The sequence below is a fragment of the Schistosoma mansoni genome, chromosome 1 (genome assembly GCF_000237925.1).
Source record: "Schistosoma mansoni strain Puerto Rico chromosome 1, complete genome".
NCBI lineage: Eukaryota > Metazoa > Platyhelminthes > Trematoda > Strigeidida > Schistosomatidae > Schistosoma > Schistosoma mansoni.
This window is the reverse complement of record NC_031495.1, coordinates 26,403,378-26,428,518: the sequence shown is the minus strand read 5'-3', so window position 1 is coordinate 26,428,518 and position 25,141 is coordinate 26,403,378. Positions and strand designations below refer to the sequence as shown.

The following is a 25,141-nucleotide window of genomic DNA, read 5'->3' as shown; positions in this document are numbered from 1 at the left end:
TTCCAACTCTTCCAGAGTTTCTCCATCAAGTGTGATTGGGTTGATATTCTCCGTGTTGTATTTGAGGACCTTGCTTTTTCCTTCGTGTATGTTGAGGCCTACTGATGCAGAGGTTGCTGCTAAACTAGTTGCCATCATCTGCATTTGTTCGTGTGTATGAAATAGAAGGACCAGGTCATCTGCGAAGTCCAAATATTATCATTGATTCTGAGTTGTCCATTGTATTCCGTGCTTTCCCCAGATATCGAGGTCTTCATAATCTAGTCAATCACCAGAAGAAAAAGGAAGGGTGAGAGTAGACAGCCTTGCTGGACTCCGGTTCTCACTTGGAAATGCATCTGTCAAGTGTCCTCCATTCACGATTTCGCACTGTAGTCCATTGTATGAGTTCTGGATAATGTTGACAATCTTCTCAGGAACTCCATAGTAACGAAGTTTCCACAATGTTCTCCGGTCCACACTGTCAAACGCCTTCTCATAGCCAATGAAGTTGACGTATAGTTATGAGTTCCACTCAACTAATTGTTCAACGATGATCCGTAGTGTCGTAATTCGGTCAGTGCGCGACCGATCCTTATGGAATCCAGATACATCAACAATTATATTATTAGCATATATATATACGGTATATATTGTTGGCACTACACTGAAGTTTGAATCAGTAGATACTGGATTTAAGTTCCCATGTATGTGTAACTTATAAATTGGTCTCTACGGGAATACAGTTGGTGAGATAATGAATGGATCTAAATGGATATTTTTGATTTCATTGCAAATCACAGTTCGAACTTCAATATCTAGGTAGTTTAAAATATTCATCCCATATCTCTTTCTTTTCTTTTGTTATACAAAATGAAAACCTGAATACAATGTTTACTTTAACATATTATATTCTATTCAGTTCATAAATAAAGAAAAAACATTGAAACATAATTATCCCTTTCCCCTTACTATTTCCTGAAATTCCTCAATTGAAAACGAATAGTCAGTAACTTTGACTAGTTAGTTACCTTATAGATGAATAATAATCATGATATGACCTAAAACTTCAAGGACAAAATTGTCTATACAATTTTAGATATCATCAGGTGAAATAAAATTTAATATTATAAAACAACAGTTATACAGTGACAAATGTTTTACATATTAAATAGGACATTAGGGTAATTCAATTTTGTTCTGTATATATGTAAATTTATATAGAGCAATAAATTTTAAAAAATGCTGGGGGGACGAGAATCTAAGTGAAATATCTATGCGATTTGGCTCAGGACAATGTACTGTTGAAGTAAGTTAAATTTTGAACATAGAAAATGATTACATATTACAGTAATGTCTATTGACATTAAGTCGATAACTTAACAACGTTTACATAATGATTTGAGCTTTCTTTCTCTTAATAAGATATGAGTATTTATGAATATATAATCATATATTCACTAGTGACTGACTTCGAGAAGTACATCCAGGAGTTCTAGTGAGAAGCAGTGACCAGTGGAGTTCAAACCACGTCTGTTGTGAGATAGGAATTCACTGAGGACAATTGGTGAATGGTTGCTCAGATTTCGTAGACTGGTTGAAGTTAGACATTAACACCGTTGGATTTCAGGCGGCTCAGTGGTCTATCGGTTAAGGGCTCTGGCTTAAGACTGGTAGGTCCTGAGTTCGAATTTTGCGAGTGCGGGCTCCTGGATGCGCACTGCTGAGGAGTCCCATAATAGGACGAAACGACCGTCCAGTGCTTCCAGGTTTTCCATGGGGATCTAGCCTCAATTGATTCACGCTTTCAACTGTGAAAATACTAAATCTCCACAAAACCCCTTCTGATAATTAATATAGAAATCGTTTAATATTTATATAGTTTGACATTCATAGCTTCATGAATTTGCTTTACGCCTGAATGTTTACTCTAGTCAGTCGACTGTATCCTTTGTCTGAGATAGATGATTACCAAACAAATAAAGACTCGTGGGTTGTACAAATGAATACATAAGCGTATATACACAGATCGAGCTGATAACCGAAGAACGTTCATAAAGTTACACAACAGTGAATAAAACCCAACACGAAAAGTTGGTAAACCAAGATCGAAACATATTTTCATTCTATTGATGTTCAAAAGTAATCATTTTGTTAGGAAAGATAATCAAATACTCAAGGCACTTATTCTTGAAAAAGTGTGTTCAAAATCTTGCTTCCTTTGGTATTTAACACATTTCCTATTCGATATTGCATAAGTGATGTAAAGTATGGTTGAAGATATTCAACAACAAACGCTGAACTTCAACAGCAGTTCTTACCCACAATTTTTATGGAGCTGATAGTCTCTTCTAGTTTTAAACTTATGTCACCTTAAGTATTTAGTATTCATATTAAAAGACAAAGTTTGAATAGACATTAACAAAAAACAATGATAACTCTGACTAAATGTCTTTCAATTGAATATTATAATAAAGTCAATATTCGGATATTTTATATATTCAAATGTATTTCTACAGAATAACATTTCATCCTATTAAGGAGGAAAAATGATGTTCACTCTGGGACTCGAACCCAGTAACATTCGCTTCAAACAATACCAAGTGAATTTAAACTTCACACCATTGTACAAGCAAATGGCTATCAGGACTAAGTAGCTAAGTGGATGACGCGATGGCGTTTGAAGCGAACGGTACTGAGTTCGAGTCCCAAAGTGAACATCAAATCTGAGATGCAGTTACATTCAGCTGACGAGTCCCAAATAGGATGAAAGGCACGTCCTGGATTCCACTGCTAGCCACTATCCATCTTTGCTTAAAATTACACTATGTTTTTATAAAATATGAAAATCATACATTAAATAAATTATTTGCACATACTTCATGATTCTTCCGATTCTGTTGTTATTCCAATTCTTCTCTTTTTCCCTTCCTGTTCTCTTCGGTTCAATCTTCTGCCGGCAGGCATTCCACATCTGATTAGTGCTACATACTACTTCTAAAGGAATTCATCAGTCTGTATCACAGCTTCTCATCAACTTGTATACAACCTAAAATTATAATTCTTAATAAATAATTAACATATATTCAGTTTGTGAATTTTAGATAAATTTTTCGGAACGTAATCAGAATCATAATAATAAGAAGAATGCCCCCAAATGACCTGGTAAGGCCGAGAGTGGGGAGAGTTCGCTCTCCCTCTCTAAATGCTCTCACATGGCCACGCGTATATAGCCTCTGTCAGGGAAGTCCTAATCACTGCCTTCTCGTGGCGAGGGTGTTTTTTACGAAATTGAGAGGATAAAAAGCGAATGCCTGGCGCTTTAACCTGGTTGGTGGACACGGAAAGTTCATCTGGGGGAGTTGGAAAACTCTCACTTCAAACCAATGGTGCACATGGACTCCAGTATCCTGAGGGAACAAATAGCATATGAATCAATCGTTGGTCATATATATTCAATATGTGAAGTTTAGATAAATGTTTGGAACGTAATCAAAATCATAATAATAAGAAGAATAGTGATATAAAATGTATGAGTAAACATAGTTAAGATCAATTTTGCTTTGCGTGTTGAATGTTGAATTGTTCTTTTTCATTTTTTATAGAAGATGAATGAAAGTGAAATACTTTTTTTTGGTAGCCATGGAATATTTGCATAGGGAAGTAAACATACCATCTAACATATAATATGTATAACTTTATTTCATGCTTCTCTTAAATTATTCATATCAAACTGCATGTATGATTATGTAGAAAAGTGAATTTGAATCAGGTATAATTCTCTTTCTCACTCTTTCTGTAAGCATTACAATCGATTTTCTGTAGTTCTCTTGGAAACAATAAGATGCCAATCTTATCTTAACTTATTTTTATTTACTTTGTCTCAACTATATATATATATTGGGCGTGTAGTTCTTTTTTCCTTGTTCTTTTATTATGTCAAAGAATTCATTTTTCAGATATTATTCAAACGAAACTTCTTAAAGTGATTCTCGAATATATTTGCAAACTGACTGTAGTTTAACAAACCTTATAAAACATTGGAGTGATGATATGCCTGAAGGTTGCGTACTTATAAACATTGGATTTGTGATATCATAAGACAGGAAGAACTAGACATTCTTAATCTCAATCTTATTTTGATGTTTCAATTGTGAGAAATCTTATTTTAGCATGATTCAACTATACGTTGCTTCTTAGTTTCCAAGGCATATCTAGCTGATGACTAATAGTGATAGACACTGTGGACCATCAACGTTGATGATCTATGTCGAATGATTGGAGGACTACTCCAGTAAGGCGGGAACGGTGTATCTAACAAGCTAACTTCGAAGGCACACCTCGCGACCAGCACCTTACGTGGATTGCCCCATCGACGTATCAAGGGACCATGGATGCTCTGAAGACTGTACAGCACAAAGGACGTTATTACAGGAATATATTAGTTAAAGGAGATACAAGCGAAAGTAGAACCACTGCCGCATGGGCCAGTCCATGGCGTATGATTAACTGATGCGCGTTGATTGTCCTTGACCTTGACAGGGATCGATGATGTGTTCGATATTCAGTGACCCAACTGCCGGATGATTTGGCTAGAGTTCAGTGACATTTCACTGGCCCTACAATACTAATCTTAACTTATTTCAAGAAAATTGTACTTCATATTACTACATACCTTTCCCTTATTTTAATACTTATTAAGTACGTAAAATGTAGTAGTAAGCAGGATAAATGTGACAAGCCAATCTATATGTATAGTTTCCTGTGGGATATTTTTTTCATTTATAGGAAAGGTGATTTATCAATTTTGACCAATAGGTGATAGTATGAACTTGAGTAATGACAAAGATAAATTGATCACTGGGAAAAAATTTGGAAGAATTCATTGTGTTTAGATGCTTATTTTTCTCATCCATCAGAATTATACCTCACACTTTTAGTATTGTCCTTATAGAAAGAATTATTTTTTTCATTTATGAGCTTCATTTATAATCTAACTAAATAGACAGTTGTATCTGATAGGATTTTTTTTTACTAATCTGAATAACTATCAAAAAATAGCTACTCAATATCAGATATACTGTGATAATGATGTCATGATTTCAAAGAATTAATTTCTATAGTGTATGATAAATATTAGAGAAAACTTGGAAGCAATGGACAGCTTTTTCATCCTAGTATGAGACTCCTCAGCAGTGAGCATCCATGATCCTGCATGTGAGACCCGAAACCAGGACCTTCAGTGTTGCGCGCAAACACTTAACCTCTAGACCATTGAGACGATTCATGAATTAAACTATTTTTGAAAAATTACTACAATCTCCACAAACTCCATTCTGAAAATATCAGAGTGTCATTTTGTTTTCTGTGAACAACCTCTTCATTAATGTATTCAGACAGTATTTTCTAGAAATCGTTTTTGTTTTGTTTTTTTCATTTTTTTAGATTGTATAATTCAAAATGTATGAAACAATTTTCAAGTTGTCATTGACTAGTTAAAAACTATTTCTGGCGCTTCGTGAATTAATGTTAGCCGAAATAGCCGAAATAAAATTAATACATATTTAAACCGATGTCAATTTTATCTCAGTTATTTATTTACTCTGAAGAAATGGCTTACATTAAGTCACGAAACATCAGAAATACAATTTTTCTACTCATTGGGATATAACAACCAAAGATATATTTATAAGAAAAGATGGATAGTGGCTAGCAGTGGAATCCAGGACGCGCGTCATCCAGCTGACGACTCCCAAATGAGACGAGACGCGCGTCCTGGATTCTACTGCTAGCCACTATTCATCTTTGTTTATAATGCTTGTGAATTAAGGCAATATCGAGACAATATGCACAGTATGCACATACGCCAATAAGATACTGATCAACTGCAGTCCTAAACATCAATGGGAAGATTCAAATAAACAATACTATGTGAATTCAATACATTCATTGGTTGTGAATTTCAATGTTATGGATGACTTGAATTAGTAGAGTTTAGTTTAGTCAATAGAAATATATCGATAATATAGTAAAATATAAGATGTGTATTCGTTAATATTTTGTCGAAACTATTTCTTTAATCAACCCAACTGAAAAGATTCAGCATTAGTTATAAAAAGTCTTTTCTAATAAAATATAAGGAAATAACTATAGTAAACGGCGAGACTATAATTTATGGATGAACCAATCAGGAATGAGATAACAGGTCTCAGATATTGGCGCGAAATTCACTTGTCAATTTGGCAAAATAGAGTTTTGGCATTATAGCCTATGTCAGTTCATGATGAAAACCCTAAATTTAATTTCTAACCTTAATCATCAACTGTAAGTCATAATTTTCATACCTCACATCGGTTTATAACCGTCGTTTGGTACTGTTTATTAAGTGAACACTTTCAAGGTCAGTCTAAAGTTGTTCAAAAATCGTCCATAAATTATAGTCTCACCGAACAAACAGTTATCTGTATGAATTGTTTGTAAACAAAGATTTGCATAAATAAATGATTTCAGTAAAACGTTAAAACTTTCAATTAGAAAATAACATTTCAGCTATGTAATATGATGTACAAATGGTCTACAGATCATTACTAAAGATGATAAAGTGTATAAAACTCCTCCAATTTTAGTTTTTTTCCATTAACATATTTTCCTAGTGAATACTTTTAAAATAAAAATCACTTTTGTATGATTTTAACCCAGGTGATCCATCAGAGGATAAAGCTATGCTGTACAGATTGTAAGCAGAATGAAGAATCTAGAACCACTTTCTTGAAGAATCCTCAGCAGAGGATATAGATGACCCCACCGGTGTTTGAAGACATCAAATCTAGGTTATGTACATGAGGGCTTAACTTTTAGGCTTCCAAGCTGATATCCAGTGATGTAGTGTAATTTAAACTCTAAACGTTCGTTTCATGACCTGGAATTCCGGGTTTCAATATCTGATGGGATCATCAATGAGTGATGTTAAGAAATATCACACTAGCACAGAACACCTATTCAGTGCCTCATGGATTTTAGCTATTGTCAAATTAATATCAGTTGATGATCCCAATTTATGAGAATTCGATAATCTCCATAAACCTTATTAGCAAAATTGAATATATAATTATCTATATGGATAATAATCATTCATAGACTATTCTTGTATTGATAAACTGACAATTCGAGTTTTTTTCTATTTGTTTAATTATACATTAGGTAATTCATGCCGAAGGTAGTAAACGTGTTATGAATGAATGTATACAAGTTGGAAGATGGCGTCGTTTTGTTCATGCACAATATTTAAATTGTTATACATATGATATACATGAAATCTATCGTAATCATGTACGTACCATAGAATTATTTGTTTATTTAGATGAATCAATGAATATTACATCATGTTCTGATTGTTTTAGTTCAGAAATTAAATCACAATTAAGTGGAGCTGTAGTTACTGTACATAATGCAGAAACTTATCCAGATATAAATCAAGAGGGAATAAATATTCAACCGGGTAGTTTAACTGAAATAAAAGTTAAAACTATTAAACATACACAAAAAACACCACCATATGGACGTTGTTCACCTGATACTCCAACAAAAATAAATCTTTACGGTTCGGAAGTGTATGCATATTCAGAACATGCATGTCGAATGAGTACTATACAAGTAAGTTGGTAGTTTAACCAGTTCTTTGTTAATTTTTTCATTGAAGGTTAGATTTGCTATAATATGCTGTTTTTTTATTACGTCTAGAAAAGTGTTATACAGAATTTGATTTTGTATTTGTTCCAATGTTTCAAGTGGGTCTCAGAAAAAGTAATTAAAGCTAAGTGTTCGCGCACGAGACTGAAATTATTGAGTTCGAATCCTACGTGCAGGATTTTGCATGCACACTGTTAAGGAGTACCGTACTAGGACGAAACAGCCGTTCAGTGCTCTCAGGTTTCCAATGGTGATCTAACATCTATCGATTTATGGTATCAATCAAAAATTAGCAATCGCCACAACCTCATATTAATAATTAAGAAAATATTTTAATAGATCATTATCAGATATTTTGATCTAGCGAAAAATGTAGTTGATTCTTTGTGATACAATACTTACTTGAAATAAATGGTGCAGGTAAATGACTTTCATCTAGACTAGTTCAACTTAGTTATATATCAGAAATACGAACAATATTATAGGGAATGTCTAATTGATGAAGCGTCACGTTAAAGTGATATGGATTTGATTCGACAATAAAGTATCATTAATGTGGGGTTGTAGAGATTGTTAAGTTCTTGATTGAGATCATTAATTGATGAATGTTAGACAACCATTCAAAAACCTGGAAGCACTGGAATTACAAAAGTATTGTGTAGATGAATCCAAACAAGCATGAAGTCCAAATCATGTATTTCCTGGAAATTTTCAGAACTTTAACGTACTACAGAGTTGTATAACATAATAACTTTGATGTCCAAAATGTTGTTAACCAAGAATCCGTTTGAATTCAGCTTTCTGTTAGGTCAAATTGATTAATTTTCAAAATTCCTTATATTGAAGATCATAAAAAGAATTTCACTGACTATCGAATTCCCAAAATATTCAATTTTCATACCTAAATGGTCAGAATACATCACCATCATTTTATATAACACAGTTTGTGATGTCATCAGGTATACATTTGCATACAAAGAATTGGATACTTAAGGTGAACATAATTAAAAACATGGAAGATTGTAAAAATATGGGTTTCTGTTAGTCAACTACAAGCTAATGATTTTCAAACTTAATTAATACACTTAATAATCTGTTTTATTGAATCCCCAGAGGTTAATTATGGTTCAAATCATCAGAAAAATGTAAGAGTCTGAGTCCAAACAACTGTGAAACTTTAGTCAACTAGGGATTGATGATGTACATCTTATTTTTAAGTAAAAAAATGGGTGACATAATAGGAGTTAGATTTTTAGTTCTGTATTGATAAATAGCCTAATGCAATGTTTTAAACAGTAAACAAACGTACGTGGTCTAATAAATAAGTGTAGTGAACGAGAACACAAGTGGGAACAATCAAATGTATTTGAACACACAAATTACAGAATCTCTTAATAAAATTTGAGAACCATACAGTAAATACTTCATTTACAAAATGTCAATCAATCGTCTCAGACTTCATTGTTCTTTCGTTTCCACACCAATCATTTTTCTGTTCTCGTTCTCTTTCTTTCGATCTTCTTAACCTTCTGTCACCAGGTATTTCCCTTTCTATTGATGATACATACTACTTCAGTAGCACATCAGTAGCACACATCACATAAGGACTGATAAACTATGAATTTTAGGTATAAATAAAACAGTTCAGAATGACAAACTGAATTATACTTAATTATTTACTGCTTTAACTTAATTTGATTTCGGTGCTGTCTGTATTCAACTACTATTTGAGTCATTCTGGCAAATATCCATCACAAAACGACACTGAGCATGCACACTGAATAGTAAGTGAACATGAGTAACTGAAAGGTATTTTTGAAACTATGCTAGATTGTTCATCTACTTATGAGATAGTCTAGTATTATTTATTTTTGTCTCAGAAATGAAAATTAGACAATGTAGAGAAAATAACACATAGGACAAAACCTGAGAACTTCCAAGGAGTGTTTTAAAAACAGAAAAATCAGAGATGGCAAAAGTGAACTGATACAATTAGGAAGGATTTTGAAAAGAATAAGCTTAGTATTTTCTAAATTTGTTTGTCATAGCTCCTCATTTATATTACAAGAAACGATTATAATTCAAAAAGAGAATGATCATTTGAGAGGATATTCTGAGAAAGTTCAAAAACCGAGATCAAATCGTCTGCATCTGGAGTTCTGTTTCTCGCACTGAGTAATGAATTACTGGAATTCTTTACCAGAACACTTAATATCAGCACCTTGTTTTCATGTATTCAAAACGAGATTGGAGATCCACAGTGTTACAAACTGCAAGGATTAACACAGGTCGATAGACCTCCAATCCTTACTACTGAAGACTGAATTCACTCACCTGTAAATGAACTTTCATACAGTATTGTTGGTATTTAGTGTCAATAACATTTCTGGTGTAATTTATGTAGCCAATAAAAAAATATGAATAAGAACAAACAGAAGATTGAATGTAAAATATAAATTCAAGAATAACTCATAGCATAACATTTTTGTTCACTGACCTGTATGTTTTTACAAAGGGATACTTTATTAAGATACTTACTTACTTACGCCTGTTACCCCTCGTGGAGGAGCATAGGCCGCCCACCAGCATTCTCCATCCAACCCTGTACTGGGCAATCCTTCCCAGTACTTCCCAGTTAACTTTATTAAGATAACAACCTATATTTGCTAAAAAATTGAAAATTTCTTCTTCATAACCTGTCTACCGTATTGTAAATATCTTTATTACTTTGTATCACCATATTTCAACTACTTTTGAAGATTCTAAGAAAACAAAAACAGGTGGATATAATTGACACTTCGAATAAAATGACCAATAGAAATCGATCGAATATGACTAAATGATGACTTCAAAAATTTTAAAAATTCCCATCTTCTGAATTTGAACAACATATATAGGCAAACAATATATTGGTAAGCAAAGATGGATAGTGGCTAGCAGTGGAATCCAGGACGCGCGTTTCGTCCTATTTCGGACTCGTCAGCTGGATGTACCTGCATCTCAGTGGGAAGATTCAAACAAATAATACTAAGTAAATTTAAACAATATATTGTTTTCAATTAGATCCTCATCAGGCTTTACTCTAATATACAGTAATACATTTATATGCATATACGAAATTATTTAACCAATCGAAGCAGTATACGAGTCAATAATAACAGTGGAATAGATTACATAAGTAAAGAGTACAAATTGATAGTGTGATAACAAGTTCATTAGTCGTAATAAGAATAATAAAGACTTGAATCAATGTTTTATGGTGGGAATTAGGTCAATGATTAGAAAAATATAGACACTAAAATAACAATCATAAAAATTATAAGATTACGTAATAAGAAATGTTCAGATAATTGGGCAATGAAGCGTATATTTGATAAAAGAAAAGGGTGGAAGGGAGTGGAGAAAAATAAAAGAAGAAAAAGTATGGTAAATATTAATAAATAAAATCATTTATTAAAGTCAAGGGAGAGATAAAGGTGTTACACGTTTCTTATGAACAGTATGACTTGGATTGTTAGCTCGAATTCCTGCAGCTTCTGCTATGGGTAAGAGATGAGATTGAACCCCCTGAAGGAAAACTAGTAGGAATACGATAACTCACTTTAAATAACTTATTTCTATCTACTACATGACCGCTATCGACCAAGAGTGATCCAATAGTGCTGAGTATTGTTTTGGCGGTACCCTTTCCTAACCACGAAAGGAAGTGTTCACTAACTCGTTGACTCAGTTGTCTGGTAGTGTACTTAATATAGCTTTCTCCACAGGAGCAGTTGAAATCTTAGATACACATAGACGTAGTAGTACCACGTAACTTATCTTTTAGTTGAGGAATCACCACAGATCAGGTTGAGTATGATAGACAGAGGTTTGTGGTATTAAAAGTTCCTTTAACTGCTCTAATCAGTCTATCCCGTAGCATATCGCCAGCTACATCTCCATTGAATTGCAGCGTAAGAATGAGATATTTCTTACTAGCCGTTTATGTCGCTACTTGCTTGTTTGTCACGTGCGAATGTTCCTTCAGGAAACCTTGTAGATAATCTATCTCAACCAACATATTATTCATAAGCTATAGTTCCTTGTCTATAATATCGACCGAGAATATATTCGTAGCTCTATTTGCAAGACATCTAACTAGGTTTCTCTTATAATGAATGGGTACAAAGCTCAAAAAATGTGTGTACTGGCTTGTCGAAGAACTTTTATTATACACACTTCTACTGTTAGAGTCACTTTCTTTTCTGTTTAACAGAATGTCAAAAAATGTAGTTTATTATCAAGTTTCTCTTCACACGTAAATTTGATTGCTAAGTGTTTATTGTTAAATATCTCTAAGAGTTCTCTTTTCCAATGTTCTGATCGATGATAATGAAAGTATCATCAATGTAACGATAACAGAAGTCAATCTTATCGATAACCTCTTTGAGAGGTCCATTTTCTAGTTTCATTGGAGAAAAAATTAGCAAGGATAGGACCTAGAGGTGAACCCCATAGCTATTCCCTAAATTTCTCTATAATACGTGCGATTAAAGACAAAATGGACATTCGTTGTACATTTAAAAAGTAATTTTTTGAGTCTAACCTCGGGAATCCCGATATTGGTCTATTTTTCAAGTAGTTGTTGGCACAAAAAGTCAAATAGCTTCAGTTAATAGTACACTATGAACAAGGTAGCAACATCTGGCAATATCATCCGTTTCCCATTTAAGTTCTCATGTTCCACCTTGGAAATGAAATCGAAAACGTCTTTAACGCTTCTGTGGACGACCAGTTTGTGTACGTTTTACTTATTATGTTGATTTATGTAATCTATTCCACTGTTATTATTGACTCATAAACTGCTTTGATTGGTTAAATAATTTCATCTATGCATATAAATGTATTACTGTATATTAGAGTAAAGCCTGATGAGGATCTAATTGAAAACAATATTGTTTGTTTATATATGTTCTTCTAAATGATGACTTTTTATAAATCCCAATTAATTAAATGGGAAAAGCAGAACACCTGATCACTAATTGTAAATTGAATTATATAAATAATTACCAATGAAATATGAACCAGAAACAGAAATACGTAAAAGAATATAAAGGTAGAAACATCTCTGACAGAGGGAGGGATGAAAGTGTCCACTGTGAACAATACATAACGAATGATGGAAAACATCGTCATTTAGTGCACTTGTTTTCTTTATTCATGATTTTGTAATAATATATATATTCATTGAATGTTCATTATCTAGATCAAAATATATCTTAACATTGTTATCCAGTGAATAATCAGACTTGTTACTTACAGTCATTCTTTATTGACTAACTGATACTATTCAAATCAAATTAATGTAACGAATATAAAAGAAAGGAAATTACTTCTTGGAACATATGTTTTCCTTTCTCATCCAGTTTTTAATGAATTATCATAAGAAAAATAAAAGATCATACCATACTGTCGTGAATGAGATCACGAGTGAGGACAGTTCAATGTATTTAAGCATAACATTACAGAATATCTCATTAAAATATGAAAATCATATGATGAACAGTTAATATGCAAACTATTAATCAGTTGCCTCAATCTTAACTGTTCCTTCTGTAAATATCAATCCATCTTCTCTAATTTCATTGTTTATGCATTTTATCACTAATTACGCTTCATTTCACTTTTTTCCCTATCGGTCTTCTGCCAAAATACATTCTATTTCTGACTATCACCATATACTACTTATGTGGATGTAAGTAGACCACACCACAATACGACTTTCGAGTTAAGTAGTTATTCGATTACTTTATATAAATATCAGAAGGGGTTTTGTGGATATTATAGTAATTTTAATAATTGAGATCATGAATCAATTGAAGCTAGACCATATTGAAAACCTGGAAGCACTGAACGGCCGTTTCGTCCTCTTCTAGGATTCCTCAGCAGTGAGCATCCATGATCTTTTCATCAGAATGATTTGTAATTATTTGAATGAATCAATCCAATGGAGGTTTTTTTATAACACCAAATAGCTTTAATAAAAGATTTATTTGAAAATCAAGAAGGACTGAACTGTGAAAGTGTATTAAAAGGACGAGTTAATTAGAATAGAGAGAAATTTAAAAGTGATTCAGCTTTATCTAATATCATTTAAAATAAACAATGGAAATACATTTTTATAGTGTTTAGGATGTTTAAATCTTGGTTTGTCGCTGTAAATTAAAAGGGACAGTAGTAAAAGTATCAAATATTCTCTTTTTTTTTATCTAGATTTTATGTAATAAGCAAATGAATCCCGTACCTAGATTTTAGCGCTAAACCCTTAGACCTAATTATCAACAATCTTAAGTGAGAACAATCGAATGTATTCAAACACATAAATTACAGAATCTCTTAATGAAATCTGAGAACCATATGGTAAATACTTCATTTACAAAATGTCAATCAATCATCTCAGACTTCATTGTTACTTCGCTTCCACACCAATTATTCTCTGTTTTCGTCCTCTTTCTTTCAAGCTTTTTAACTTTCTGTCACCAGGTATTTCACTTTCTATTTATGATACACACTAATTATATCTGTCGACATCAGTAGCATACACAACAATACAAGCCATTTTAACTAATTATGTATTGGAATTCAAATGATCACATCTAAATTCATTATCTTTCAGTAGACTATATATATACTTCTTACAATATAGTCATATTATATGTTGATATTTTGTGATTAAAGCAGTCATTTCAAGGATAAAAAAATAGACAAATGAACCGTTCGAACTCAATCCAATGAATAACATGTCATACATTGTTACTTATCAGTAATAAATACTGAATAAAATAAATATCAACATAATGAAAACCATTATTACTATAATGATAAGAAACTAATTCATCATAGTATTTTTAAATAAAAATGTAGACATTTTGAAAAGGATTCATAGCATCAAATTTACTAGATTATCTGATAAAATCCATGGAGAATTTCAAATTAATAAAATGGTTTGGTTAAAGTTAGACATTTACACTGTTGGATGTCAGCCAGCTCGGTGGTTCAGAAATTAAGCGTCCTCATACGAGACCGAAAGTCCTCGGTTCCAGTCCTTCAAACAAGATCATGGATGTGCACTGCTGAGAAGTCCCATACTATGACAAAACAACTGTCCAATTCTTCCAGGTTTTTCATACTGATCTAGCTTTAATTGACTCATGAATTCAATTATTAAAAAATAATAATTAATAAATATTTAGAAGGGGTTTTGTGGAGATTCAGTATTTTCATAGTTGAAAGCGTGAGCCAATTGAAGCTAGACCACCGCGGAAAACCTGGAAGCACTGGAAGGCCGTTTCGTCCTAATGTGGGACTCCTCAGCAGTGCCTATCCACGATCCCGCACTCGCGAGATCCGCACCCAGGATTTACCTCTCGAAGTCACTCACTAGTGAGCATATGATTATAATCAGAAGGGGTTTTGTAAAGATTTAATATTTCCATAGTCGTGGATGCGCACTACTGGGGAGTCCCACAATAGGACGAAACGGCCGTCAAGCAGTACTTCCAGGTTTTCCATGATGGTCTAGCTTCAATTGACTTACGCTTTCAACTATGAAAATAAATATTTATTTTTCAAAATCTTTTTAAAATAAATTTGACCTTAAACTCAAAAATATTTTAATAATCATAAAATCACTAATTACATTACATGAATAGATCTTTTAATTTTTCATTTATAATGTAAATGTTACGTTTGCTACAGTTTTCAATATTTCGAAAAAAAAATTTATCAGATTATATTTCAAAGCTGATAAGTTTATTTATTGGTAACTCATCATTATTAATGTGAATAAACCAGTAAATTTCAGTTCAATAACAAAATATTTATGTGAATACTCGAACAAAATAGTTCAGTTAGCTGATTATACACGTTATATGTATTGAAATGCTCAATGTAGTATAGTAGTAAGGGTAGTTGATGTGTGGGCGAGAATGACAGTGATTGGTTGTCTTGATGAGTCAGACATTAGATAGGATGACAGGTGTTATGTGTTATATATATTCCCCTATCCTTATTATGTATTAACTGTTCCTTGTTGATGGACACTTATTGATTGACTGTTCTTTGTGTCGGATTTGGTGTGGAAATATATTGACGTTATAGTCAGGCTCATCTCGTGTTCTTGATCTGAGTTCTGTTGAAGTCCTGTAGAATAGACACTGGGTGGGAATCTAGTGTGGATATTCGTCTAAGGTAAATTAACGTCCCACATACATGTAAAAAGTGAAAGGACTGTTATAACAGAAACCCCCAAGTTATAACAAGCATCCCCTCTCTCCTACGTTTATAACAATTGGCGACAGCATCTTATCGTTTATAACAGTAGTGAAACAATATTAGATGATTATAAGCAAAGATGGATAGTGGCTAGCAGTGGAATCTATCAATGGGAAAATTCAAACAAACAATACTAAGTGAATTTAAAATATTAGATGAAACCCAGCCTAAAACTCTTCGGTGACAAAAGCTGTCACGGTAATAATTACTTTTTTAAGATGGGAGTTCTAGCTTCAATTCTGCAGGAATTCTATGATACTTTAAATCTTTTATTATAAATTAAATAGTCACTCACTAATCACTAGTCATTATATATCATTTTATAATCAAGACATTCGTAGATGGAACGTGACTAACAGTAGATTAAAGTACATTCGCTTTGTCCTATTTGGGATCACTACTAAGTCACAATTCATCTATTCTATACAAACTTGTGATATAATGAATATATCAGATTAGTTTATTGCAGATCCAAAAATGTCGACCAAGACTAATCAAGATTCAATCAAGAATACCAAAAATAAAATAGTCTTAGTACTACAAAATGAATTAATAAATAAATTGTTTCGTTTTTCCAGGCTTAATTCTGAATAATTTCGCTTGCATTTCATTTAGAAAATAATTATCACTGGTTTAGCAAATTTTCTGTAAACTATCTATCATTATGTATTTTCAATTATTAAATAATTTAGGATAATATATGGGTACTGCACTGTTTGTAGAGAGAGATGGAAATAAATGCTTAAATATAATAGTCAAATTATGAGTCAATCTAAGATAGACCATCATTAAAAATCTGGAAGCATTAGACGTCTGTTTCATCCTAGTATGGGACTCCTCGGTGGTGCGCATCCGCGATCCAACATTCGCGACTCAGAACCCAGGACCTTCAGTCTCCAACATGAACGCTTAACTTCTAGACCAATGAGTCGACATCCAACGATGTTAATGTCTACCTTTAATCAATCTGTGATCTTGCGCAACCCTTCATCAATTGTCTGAAGTGGATAACTGTCTCCACTCGACACGGATCGGACTCCACTGGTCAAGGTTTCTCACTAGAACTCCAGCAAAGCTAACTTGAAGCTAGTCACTAGTGAGCACATGATTATTATCAGAATGGGAAATATAAACAATGGATGGTGGCTAGCAGTGGAATCCAGGACGTGTCTTTCATTCTATTTAGGGACTTATCAGCTGGATGTGCCAGTATCTCAGAGTTGATGTTAGTTAGTTTATTCATTCAAAATATATTTTATTGCATATTTAATCAGTCTGTAAAGAAGAAAATAACATTGTTTTTTTCGGCATATCAACCAACTTCAATAAGTCAATCAAAATTTTCCAACGTTTATCATTATGAGGGTAAGTAATTAGACAATGAATTATTGATTTAAAAAAATTAACTCTATTGACATTTATGTTGGTACTTCATTTGTTAGTATGGAATTGTTTGAAAGAGGAAAACTTTGGTTAGCTACTTTTGCTTTTTATTATGATTTATTCATGAATAACCTGTCTGAATATCAACATGATCATTGATTTTGAGTAATGTAGTTCCATTGATATCTACTCATTAATTATCTATGTGGTGTGTTTGATTTAGATTTTAAGTTGATTGTCTTGTTCAATTTCAGTTGATCATGTAGATTAGAATTCGTTTTATCTTAATATAAACTGATAAAACTTATTAATCAACTTCACTATGCGGTGTATGTTACTTATGTCTGTCGACATAAATGGTATGCAACACTAATCAGAAGTGTAATTACTGTTAAAAGAAGGTTAAATAGATTGAGCTGAAAAAACAGCAATGGATATAAAGGCATTAAGAACTGAGAGAATCATGAAGGATGTAAAGTAGAATTGATGGAAGATTTGTAAATAAAGTATTTAATGTATGTAAGCAAAGATGGATAGTGGCTAGCAGTGGAATCCAAGACACGTGTTTTGTCATATTTCGGACTCGTCAGCTGGATATACCTGCATCTCAGAGTTGATGTATACTCTGGGACTCGAACCCAGTGCCTTTTGCGATGGCATTTGAAGCGAAAGGTATTGGGTTCGAGTCCCAGAATGAACATTAACTCTGAGATCCAGTTACATCCAGCTGACGAGCCCTGAATTGGACGAAACACGCGTCCTAGATTCCACTGCTAACCACTATCCATCTTTGCTTATAATGCTTGTGAATTAAGGCTTTATCGAGGCAATATGCACAGTGTGCATATATGGCCAATAAGAGACTGACCAGTTGCAGTCCTAAACATCAATCGGAAGATTCAAACAAGTAATACTCAGTGTATTTAATGTGTGGTTGTTACATTTTATCAAAGAACTCTGTAATTTGAAATCAATAAATAGATTAGTTGTCCCTACCTTGGTTTTTATTCACTAAAACTCAATAAATTGAAAAAATTCCTACAGTCTAGCTACATGTTCATCTCATAAAATAATTCATCATTCCATAATAATAACTATGCCTTGACAAGTGACTATAATACAATAGTACAATTTAATATTCCATTATTATGAGAGAGGTTTGCCTATATTGTTGAATTTTATTGTTGACTCTGGAAACTGACCTTAGTTAAGCAACTGATTTCCAAGGGTAAATGCTGAAATTCTATCCAGAAGCCGTAAACAGCGGGGCTTAACTATGCAAAATGTAAGACAGTTACCCACCAATGACACTGGAAGACAAGGAGTATCGTAAATTGATCGAAATTAAATACGTAAACCATTTGATGCAAACTCAATGAACTGAATGTTGAGTATTAACTATGAAAATTGTAGGTTCTGGGTTTAATCTTCACTAACCGTGTACTGCTGAGGAACTACATACTTGGAAGAAGCAGCTTTCCAGTACCTTCTGGTTCATAATGGTTATCTGACTAAGACTAGTACATGACATTAACAATAAAAATATTTCACCATTTAACGAATACGAACATCTTGATATATGTCAACATCTGCATTCGTTTCAGCTGCTGATTAAGTAATGATTCAATTTTAGAAGGATCCATGTTTCCAAAACCGCCGTTGCCCAATGAAATGCTTGATGCCATTACAAGTTCACCTAACACGTTAAACGGAATGACGGTCAATGACACAGTGACACAGTAAGCTGATTCTAATCCGTTGTCCGCGGCCCTGATAACTAGATCAAGAAGTCTTGATGAGGCGTAGAGAATGTATTCTACAAGCACCCACAAAATAAGAGGTCACTAAGCACACGAATTAAGCTTATTTATACAATGATAGAAACGGCATTGGGAGAGCCACAAAATAGCATACTAAAAAAATCCGTCAACCAATGACAGTCAAGGTATTCCGAGTGGGAAATGTAAGCTGCAGGTCAACATGAAATTCAAATTTTCAGAATCAAACTACAAAATTAGGACCTTTCCCAAGTGAGTTCTGAAGATCTAACATCCCCAACAAAAGTAAAATGTGTTCTGGACAAATGAAACCTCCTTTTTTGAATAAATTTGTTTCTTCACAAGTTCAATTTCATGTTACTTAACGTTTCTACGGAGATTACATAAAACCCTGTTTTTCTTAAGAAAAAAACAGACATTTTCTATAGCGTTTTTCCTTCATTTGTGTATGTTGGCTCTTTTTAGTAAAAAAGAAAACAATACTGTTCTTCTGTTAGCTATTAACTGAGGCGATAGATTTTATAACAAGAACAGTATTTTTTACAATTGATTTATGTAGTGAATTTTGATTTTATTCAGATAACGACTGAAAACTGAGATTTACAGAACATATATCATGTTCTAGTTTGGAATATTTCAACTGTAAGCATTCAGTAATCCTTTAGGGGCTTATATATATTATCTTTTAATGATTGTCTAGCTATTATCAATTTGTGATATAGACTGAACAGTTTTTACGAACATATAATTCTAATAAAAACATATATTTTTATATATAGTTGAAATCATGAATCAATTGAAGCTAGACCACCATGGAAAACCTAGAAGCACTTCTTGACGGCCGTTTCGTCCTATTATGGGACTCCACACAGATATTTTTTAATTTTCAGATATAATAAATTTATTTATTTGGTGTTATTACACAGGAAATATACCTTTTCTTTAACTGACTTTTTTTATGAGTAATGTAAGTAAATGTACATCTTGTCTAGGTTGTCTTGATAAAGCCATTTTGCTACCAGTTAATCAGAAAAAATGGATAGCAACTAGCAATGGAATCCAGGATGCGACCTCTGACACCCACTTATGTATTTTCTATACATCCAAGTGATGTAAGCTGGAAAAATAAGTTTTTGAAAATCAATCCAATTGTTTATGACGCCTTTATTGTCTCTACAGTGATGAATATTAAAGACAAAATGAATACTATAAAGTCCCCAAGAAATGAACACCTTTTTAGCATCTTTAAAAATAGAAAATTTCATTTCCATCGTGTATAATCCTGTTCTGTTGTCAAAAAGACCTTAATATTAGAACGAATAGGTTGACAAAAATTGGGCGCCGAGTATAAAGAAGTCATTATATATGAAAATTATATTTGAAATAATCTCAGCGAATGAAATTTAAAATAATTCCAACATTTCATCCCAGAAAACTGACTGGAAGAGTACCAACAAGTTTGCTGACGAACGCGTGCGGCTATTTATAATTTCAATCGCTGAGATATTTTCAAATATCATTTTCAAATATGATGAGATAGTATGTTCTACTGTTTGAGGCTATTAGGGGAATATATAATCTCATAAATAGATTCATTCTTATTATTGTTTGGTTGTAAATCATTTTATAGAACAATGGCATTGCATGCAATAGCTTAAGATTAATGAATAATCTTTTTTAAATCCGATTAACTTCAAAGAACTGACGAGTTTATAATTGATGAAATTGATTAAGAGGTCAAATAACTGTTAGCTGATGGAAATATAGCTAACCAAAAATATCCTTGGTGGATACTTGTTTAAGGAATTCAAAAACAAAGTTTATTTTCACAAGCATTATAAGTAAATATGGATAGTGGCTAGTAATGGAACCCAGAATGAGCGTTTCATTTCATTTGGGGCTCGTCAACTGGATGTACCTACATCTTAGAGTTGATGTTCACTCTGAGACTCGAACCCAGTACCGTTCGCTTCAAACGTCATCGCGTCATCCACTTAGCTACTTAGTCCTGATAGCCATTTGCTTGTACAATGGGGTGAAGTTTAAATTCACTTAGTATTGTTAGTCTGAATCTTTCCATTGACGTTTAGTACTACAATTGATCAGTCTCTTATTGGCCATATGTACATACTGTGCGTATTGCCTCGATATAGCCTTAATTCACAAGCATTATAAGCAAAGATACAGTAAATTATCTTGCACTCAAAGTACTGACATTAATGTTATTTGGAAGTTCAATTAAATTTAAGACTAAATTAATTATCTAACAGTATAACCTAATCAGTTGAAATATGGTCTGATATCTTTGTGTAAAATTTGTATTTTAGTCAGGCACACGCACATACAAATAATATGATATAAAAAATAGACAACGTCATTTCATTATAATAATAAGGAAACTCATTTATCAAGTATGCATTTATTTTTTGGAGGTTTTATGTTCTCTGGGTCTAAAAAGAACAAGCTGTCAGTCAGTGATAGAGAAATTTTAATAGTTCATTTCTCTTTCAAGTACATGTTTATGTTGTTATCCATAAGCAGGATGGAAAATTAACTAAACCATCCATTTTCGACAACTAAACACCTCCAACATCATCTTGAGTAACAAAGATTTTTCACCACATGTTTATTTACTCGACCTTGTGCCACACACAGTTGTATGTGGGCTAATGATACACTCCAGCTGTAAGTACATCTGAATCGATACGTCAGAATAAACTTTATTCTATTTATAACATTGAAAATATTGAACAAAACGCGCGTCCTAGATTCCACTGCTAGCCACCATCTATCTTTGCTCATAAAAAACTTGTGACTTAAGGAATATCGAGACAGTTTGTACAGGATGCACAATGTCAACAAGAGACTGATCAATTGCAGTCCTAACCAACAATGGGAAGATACAAGCAAACAATACGAAGTGAATTTAAACAACTGTGTGTACCTAAAGTAATATTTAGTAAGCTGTATCCCAAAAAGAAACAGATCAACATTAAGAACAAAAATATTCACATTTTTACAAATACAGGATAAACATCATACACATATTAAACAAACTTAGAACTATCTAGACTCAGTAACTCAACGAATAATTTGTTTTATTTTTGAGAAGAAAAGTAATGGGTTCAAGGCCGACTGTAAAAACCAACACTTGGACCTAAATACATCAAAATAACAAATCTCAAATAGGATAATCCAAGTTTCTTAGATTCCACTGTCAACAGTATACTACTTAATACGAATAAAAATAATAATATCTCAAATGATTTTTTAATATATTATTTATGATTTAGAATACACCAAGAATAGGTGAGTATTTTCATTAATTTTTTATAAAAAACATGATGGAGTTCTTTGAATTTAACCATAATATTCATAATAATGGTAACCAGAAGGGGGTTGGTGGAGATTTTAGTAATTTTACAGTTGAAATCATGAGTCAATTGAAGTTAGACCACCATGGAAAACCTGGGAGCACTGCTTGACGGCCGTTTCGTCATATTGTGGGACTCCTCAGCAGTGCGCATACACGATCCCGCCTCGCTTGCGCGCTTAACTGATAGGTCCTGGGTTTGAATTTCGCGAGGCGAGATTGTGGATGCGCACTGCTGAGGAATCCCACAATAAGAAGAAACGACCATCCAGTGTGTCCAGGTTTTCCATGGTGGTCTAGCTTCAATTGACTCATGATTTCAACTATAAAATAATAATAATAATCTGTAACAGTATAGTAAATTTTGTATACAGTTAACATGCAAGGTAATATTATCATTTATTTCGAATATATGTCATTATCATTTGAAATATAAAACTCTAGTCTATGCGTGTTCATAATACTTTTTCTTCACGTATACAATTAAACCTGTTGGCAGAATTTTTCAGTTTATCACATTCACATTATGTTGATAGATAGATATCTATTGCATAATTTAATGATTACTTATCATCAAGTATTGTCATGTATAAATTGGTAGATAAAATTAGATTATGTAACGAGTTTTTTTTTTCTTTTTCGAAAGATGAATGCCTTCTCAAGGTATTTTTTCCATGAAATTTCAATATATGCTGACATTTCTACTTAGAGTAGTGATATTTTTTAATAATACGTTTGCATTATTACGCTTGTCATAATAATAATAATCGCTTTATTTACTAACATCACTAGCAGGGTAGCAAATCGTGACATAACGAACGAGAGATATAACCACAGCAAAACATACTTACTTACTTACGCCTGTTACCCCCAATGGAGCATAGACCGCCCACCAGCATTCTCCAAACCACTCTGTCTTGCGCCTTTCCTTTCACTTCTATCCAGTTTTTGTTCATTCTTCTCATGTCTGTCTCCATTTGTCGGTGAAATGTGTTCTTTGGTCTTCCTCTTCTCCTTTGGCTTTCAGGACTTCATGTCATGGCTTGTCTTGTGACGCAGTTAGGTGATTTCCTCAATGTATGTCCTATCCACTTCCAGCGCTTCTTCCTGATTTCTTTCTCCACTGAAATCTGGTTTGTTGTCTCCCACAGCAGGTTGTTGCTGATAGTGTCTGGCCAATAGATCCGAAGTATCTTGAGTAGACAGCTGTTAATAAACACCTGTATCTTCTGAATGATGGCTTTCGTAGTTCTCCAGGTTTCCGCCCCATACAGTAGAACTGTCTTGACATTTGTATTGAAAATTCTGATCTTGGTGTTGGTTGACAATTGTTTTGAGTTCAAGATGTTTTTCAGTTTTAAATATGCTGCTCTTGTTTTGCCGATCCTCGCTCTCACATCTGCATCAGATCCATCGTGTTTATCAATGATGCTGTCCAGATATGTAAAGGTTTTTACATCCTCCAAACCTTCTCCTTCAAGTGTAATTCGATCGGTGCACGCTGTATTGTATCGGAGAGTCTTGCTTTTACCTTGTGTATATTGAGACCTACTTCTGCTGAGGCTACTGCTACACTGGTCGTCTCCTGCATTTGTTGTTGCGTATGTGATAAAAGAGCCAGATCAACAGCAAAACATATGAAGTCAAAATGAAACTCCCTAATCATTCACAACTCAATCAATGGAAAAATAGCTGAAAGTACTGAGTAAAAAAATTTGATAAACGATCAGTAAAATACACGATTGTGACTTTCTGTATTCACCTCTTTAATAGATCGACAGAGGGATACTATAGGAAAAGTAAATGTATTATATTTGGCAAAAGTCTTCTACACTATTGTAACAAATCCCTGTCTTAAATACTTTTGACTTGTGAATATTGAAAATAATACGTACAAAATAAGTTTATGATATTAATTTCTTCGTTGCAAACTGCACAATACGAAAATTCTTTATAACTGTTTAATATTTTTAGAATGGGAGTTTATGGAAATCGTAGTGATTTTAATAGTTGAATTCATGAGTCAATCTAAGCTAGACCACCATCGAAAACTTGGAAGCACTAGACGACCGTTTCATACTAGTATTGGACTCCTCATTTGAACGTATCCATGATCCGTCATGCGGGACTCGAACCCAGGACTTTCGGTCGCTCTTAAATGTTACAGTAGTTAACTTTACAACATATGGTTACTATTTTTATAGAAACTTATGCTTAAATCAGTTCAATATATAATAACCGTCAATTGAAATATTTTTACAGTTAACAAGATAGTAACATTAAAAAGTTTGTTTTGATTAAAATCAAACCCAAAATTCATTAGATTCAATGATAAAAAAGAATAAAATGATCTACTATTTAGATAAGAAAAATACTTTGAATAGAGCAATATCATTACCATATTCAAATAGCTTCTATGATTGGATAGATGCAAGTGAACAGACATTTTTCAAAGTAGATTATCCTCCTATCATAGTGAAAAATAACTTTTTATTAAAGAATTCAAATAAACCTTGCCTTTTGTATACATCTTATTACCTTACATTATTAACAGTTCTGTCATAAATGCTTTGGTAAAGTAATTAATTATTTATTAGATGTCACCTTGTAGTGAACCAGAACACAG

General features: G+C 33.0%; 2 protein-coding genes across 2 annotated transcripts in view; both read left to right on the top strand.

Annotated features, from left to right (window-relative positions):
* Smp_170810 (putative amiloride-sensitive sodium channel) overlaps positions 1 to 25,141 on the top strand; it is a gene marked incomplete at both ends in the record, with an annotated part of 66,559 nt that overhangs the window by 19,081 nt on the left and 22,337 nt on the right. The gene's annotated exons all lie outside the window — the stretch shown is intronic.
* Positions 1,256 to 10,511, top strand: Smp_178830 (hypothetical protein; the record flags this gene model as incomplete). The annotated part of the gene is made up of 3 exons (XM_018793853.1): positions 1,256 to 1,288; positions 7,180 to 7,632; positions 10,428 to 10,511. 3 exons carry the CDS (start codon positions 1,256 to 1,258, stop codon positions 10,509 to 10,511), a joined length of 570 nt encoding a protein of 189 aa, XP_018648324.1.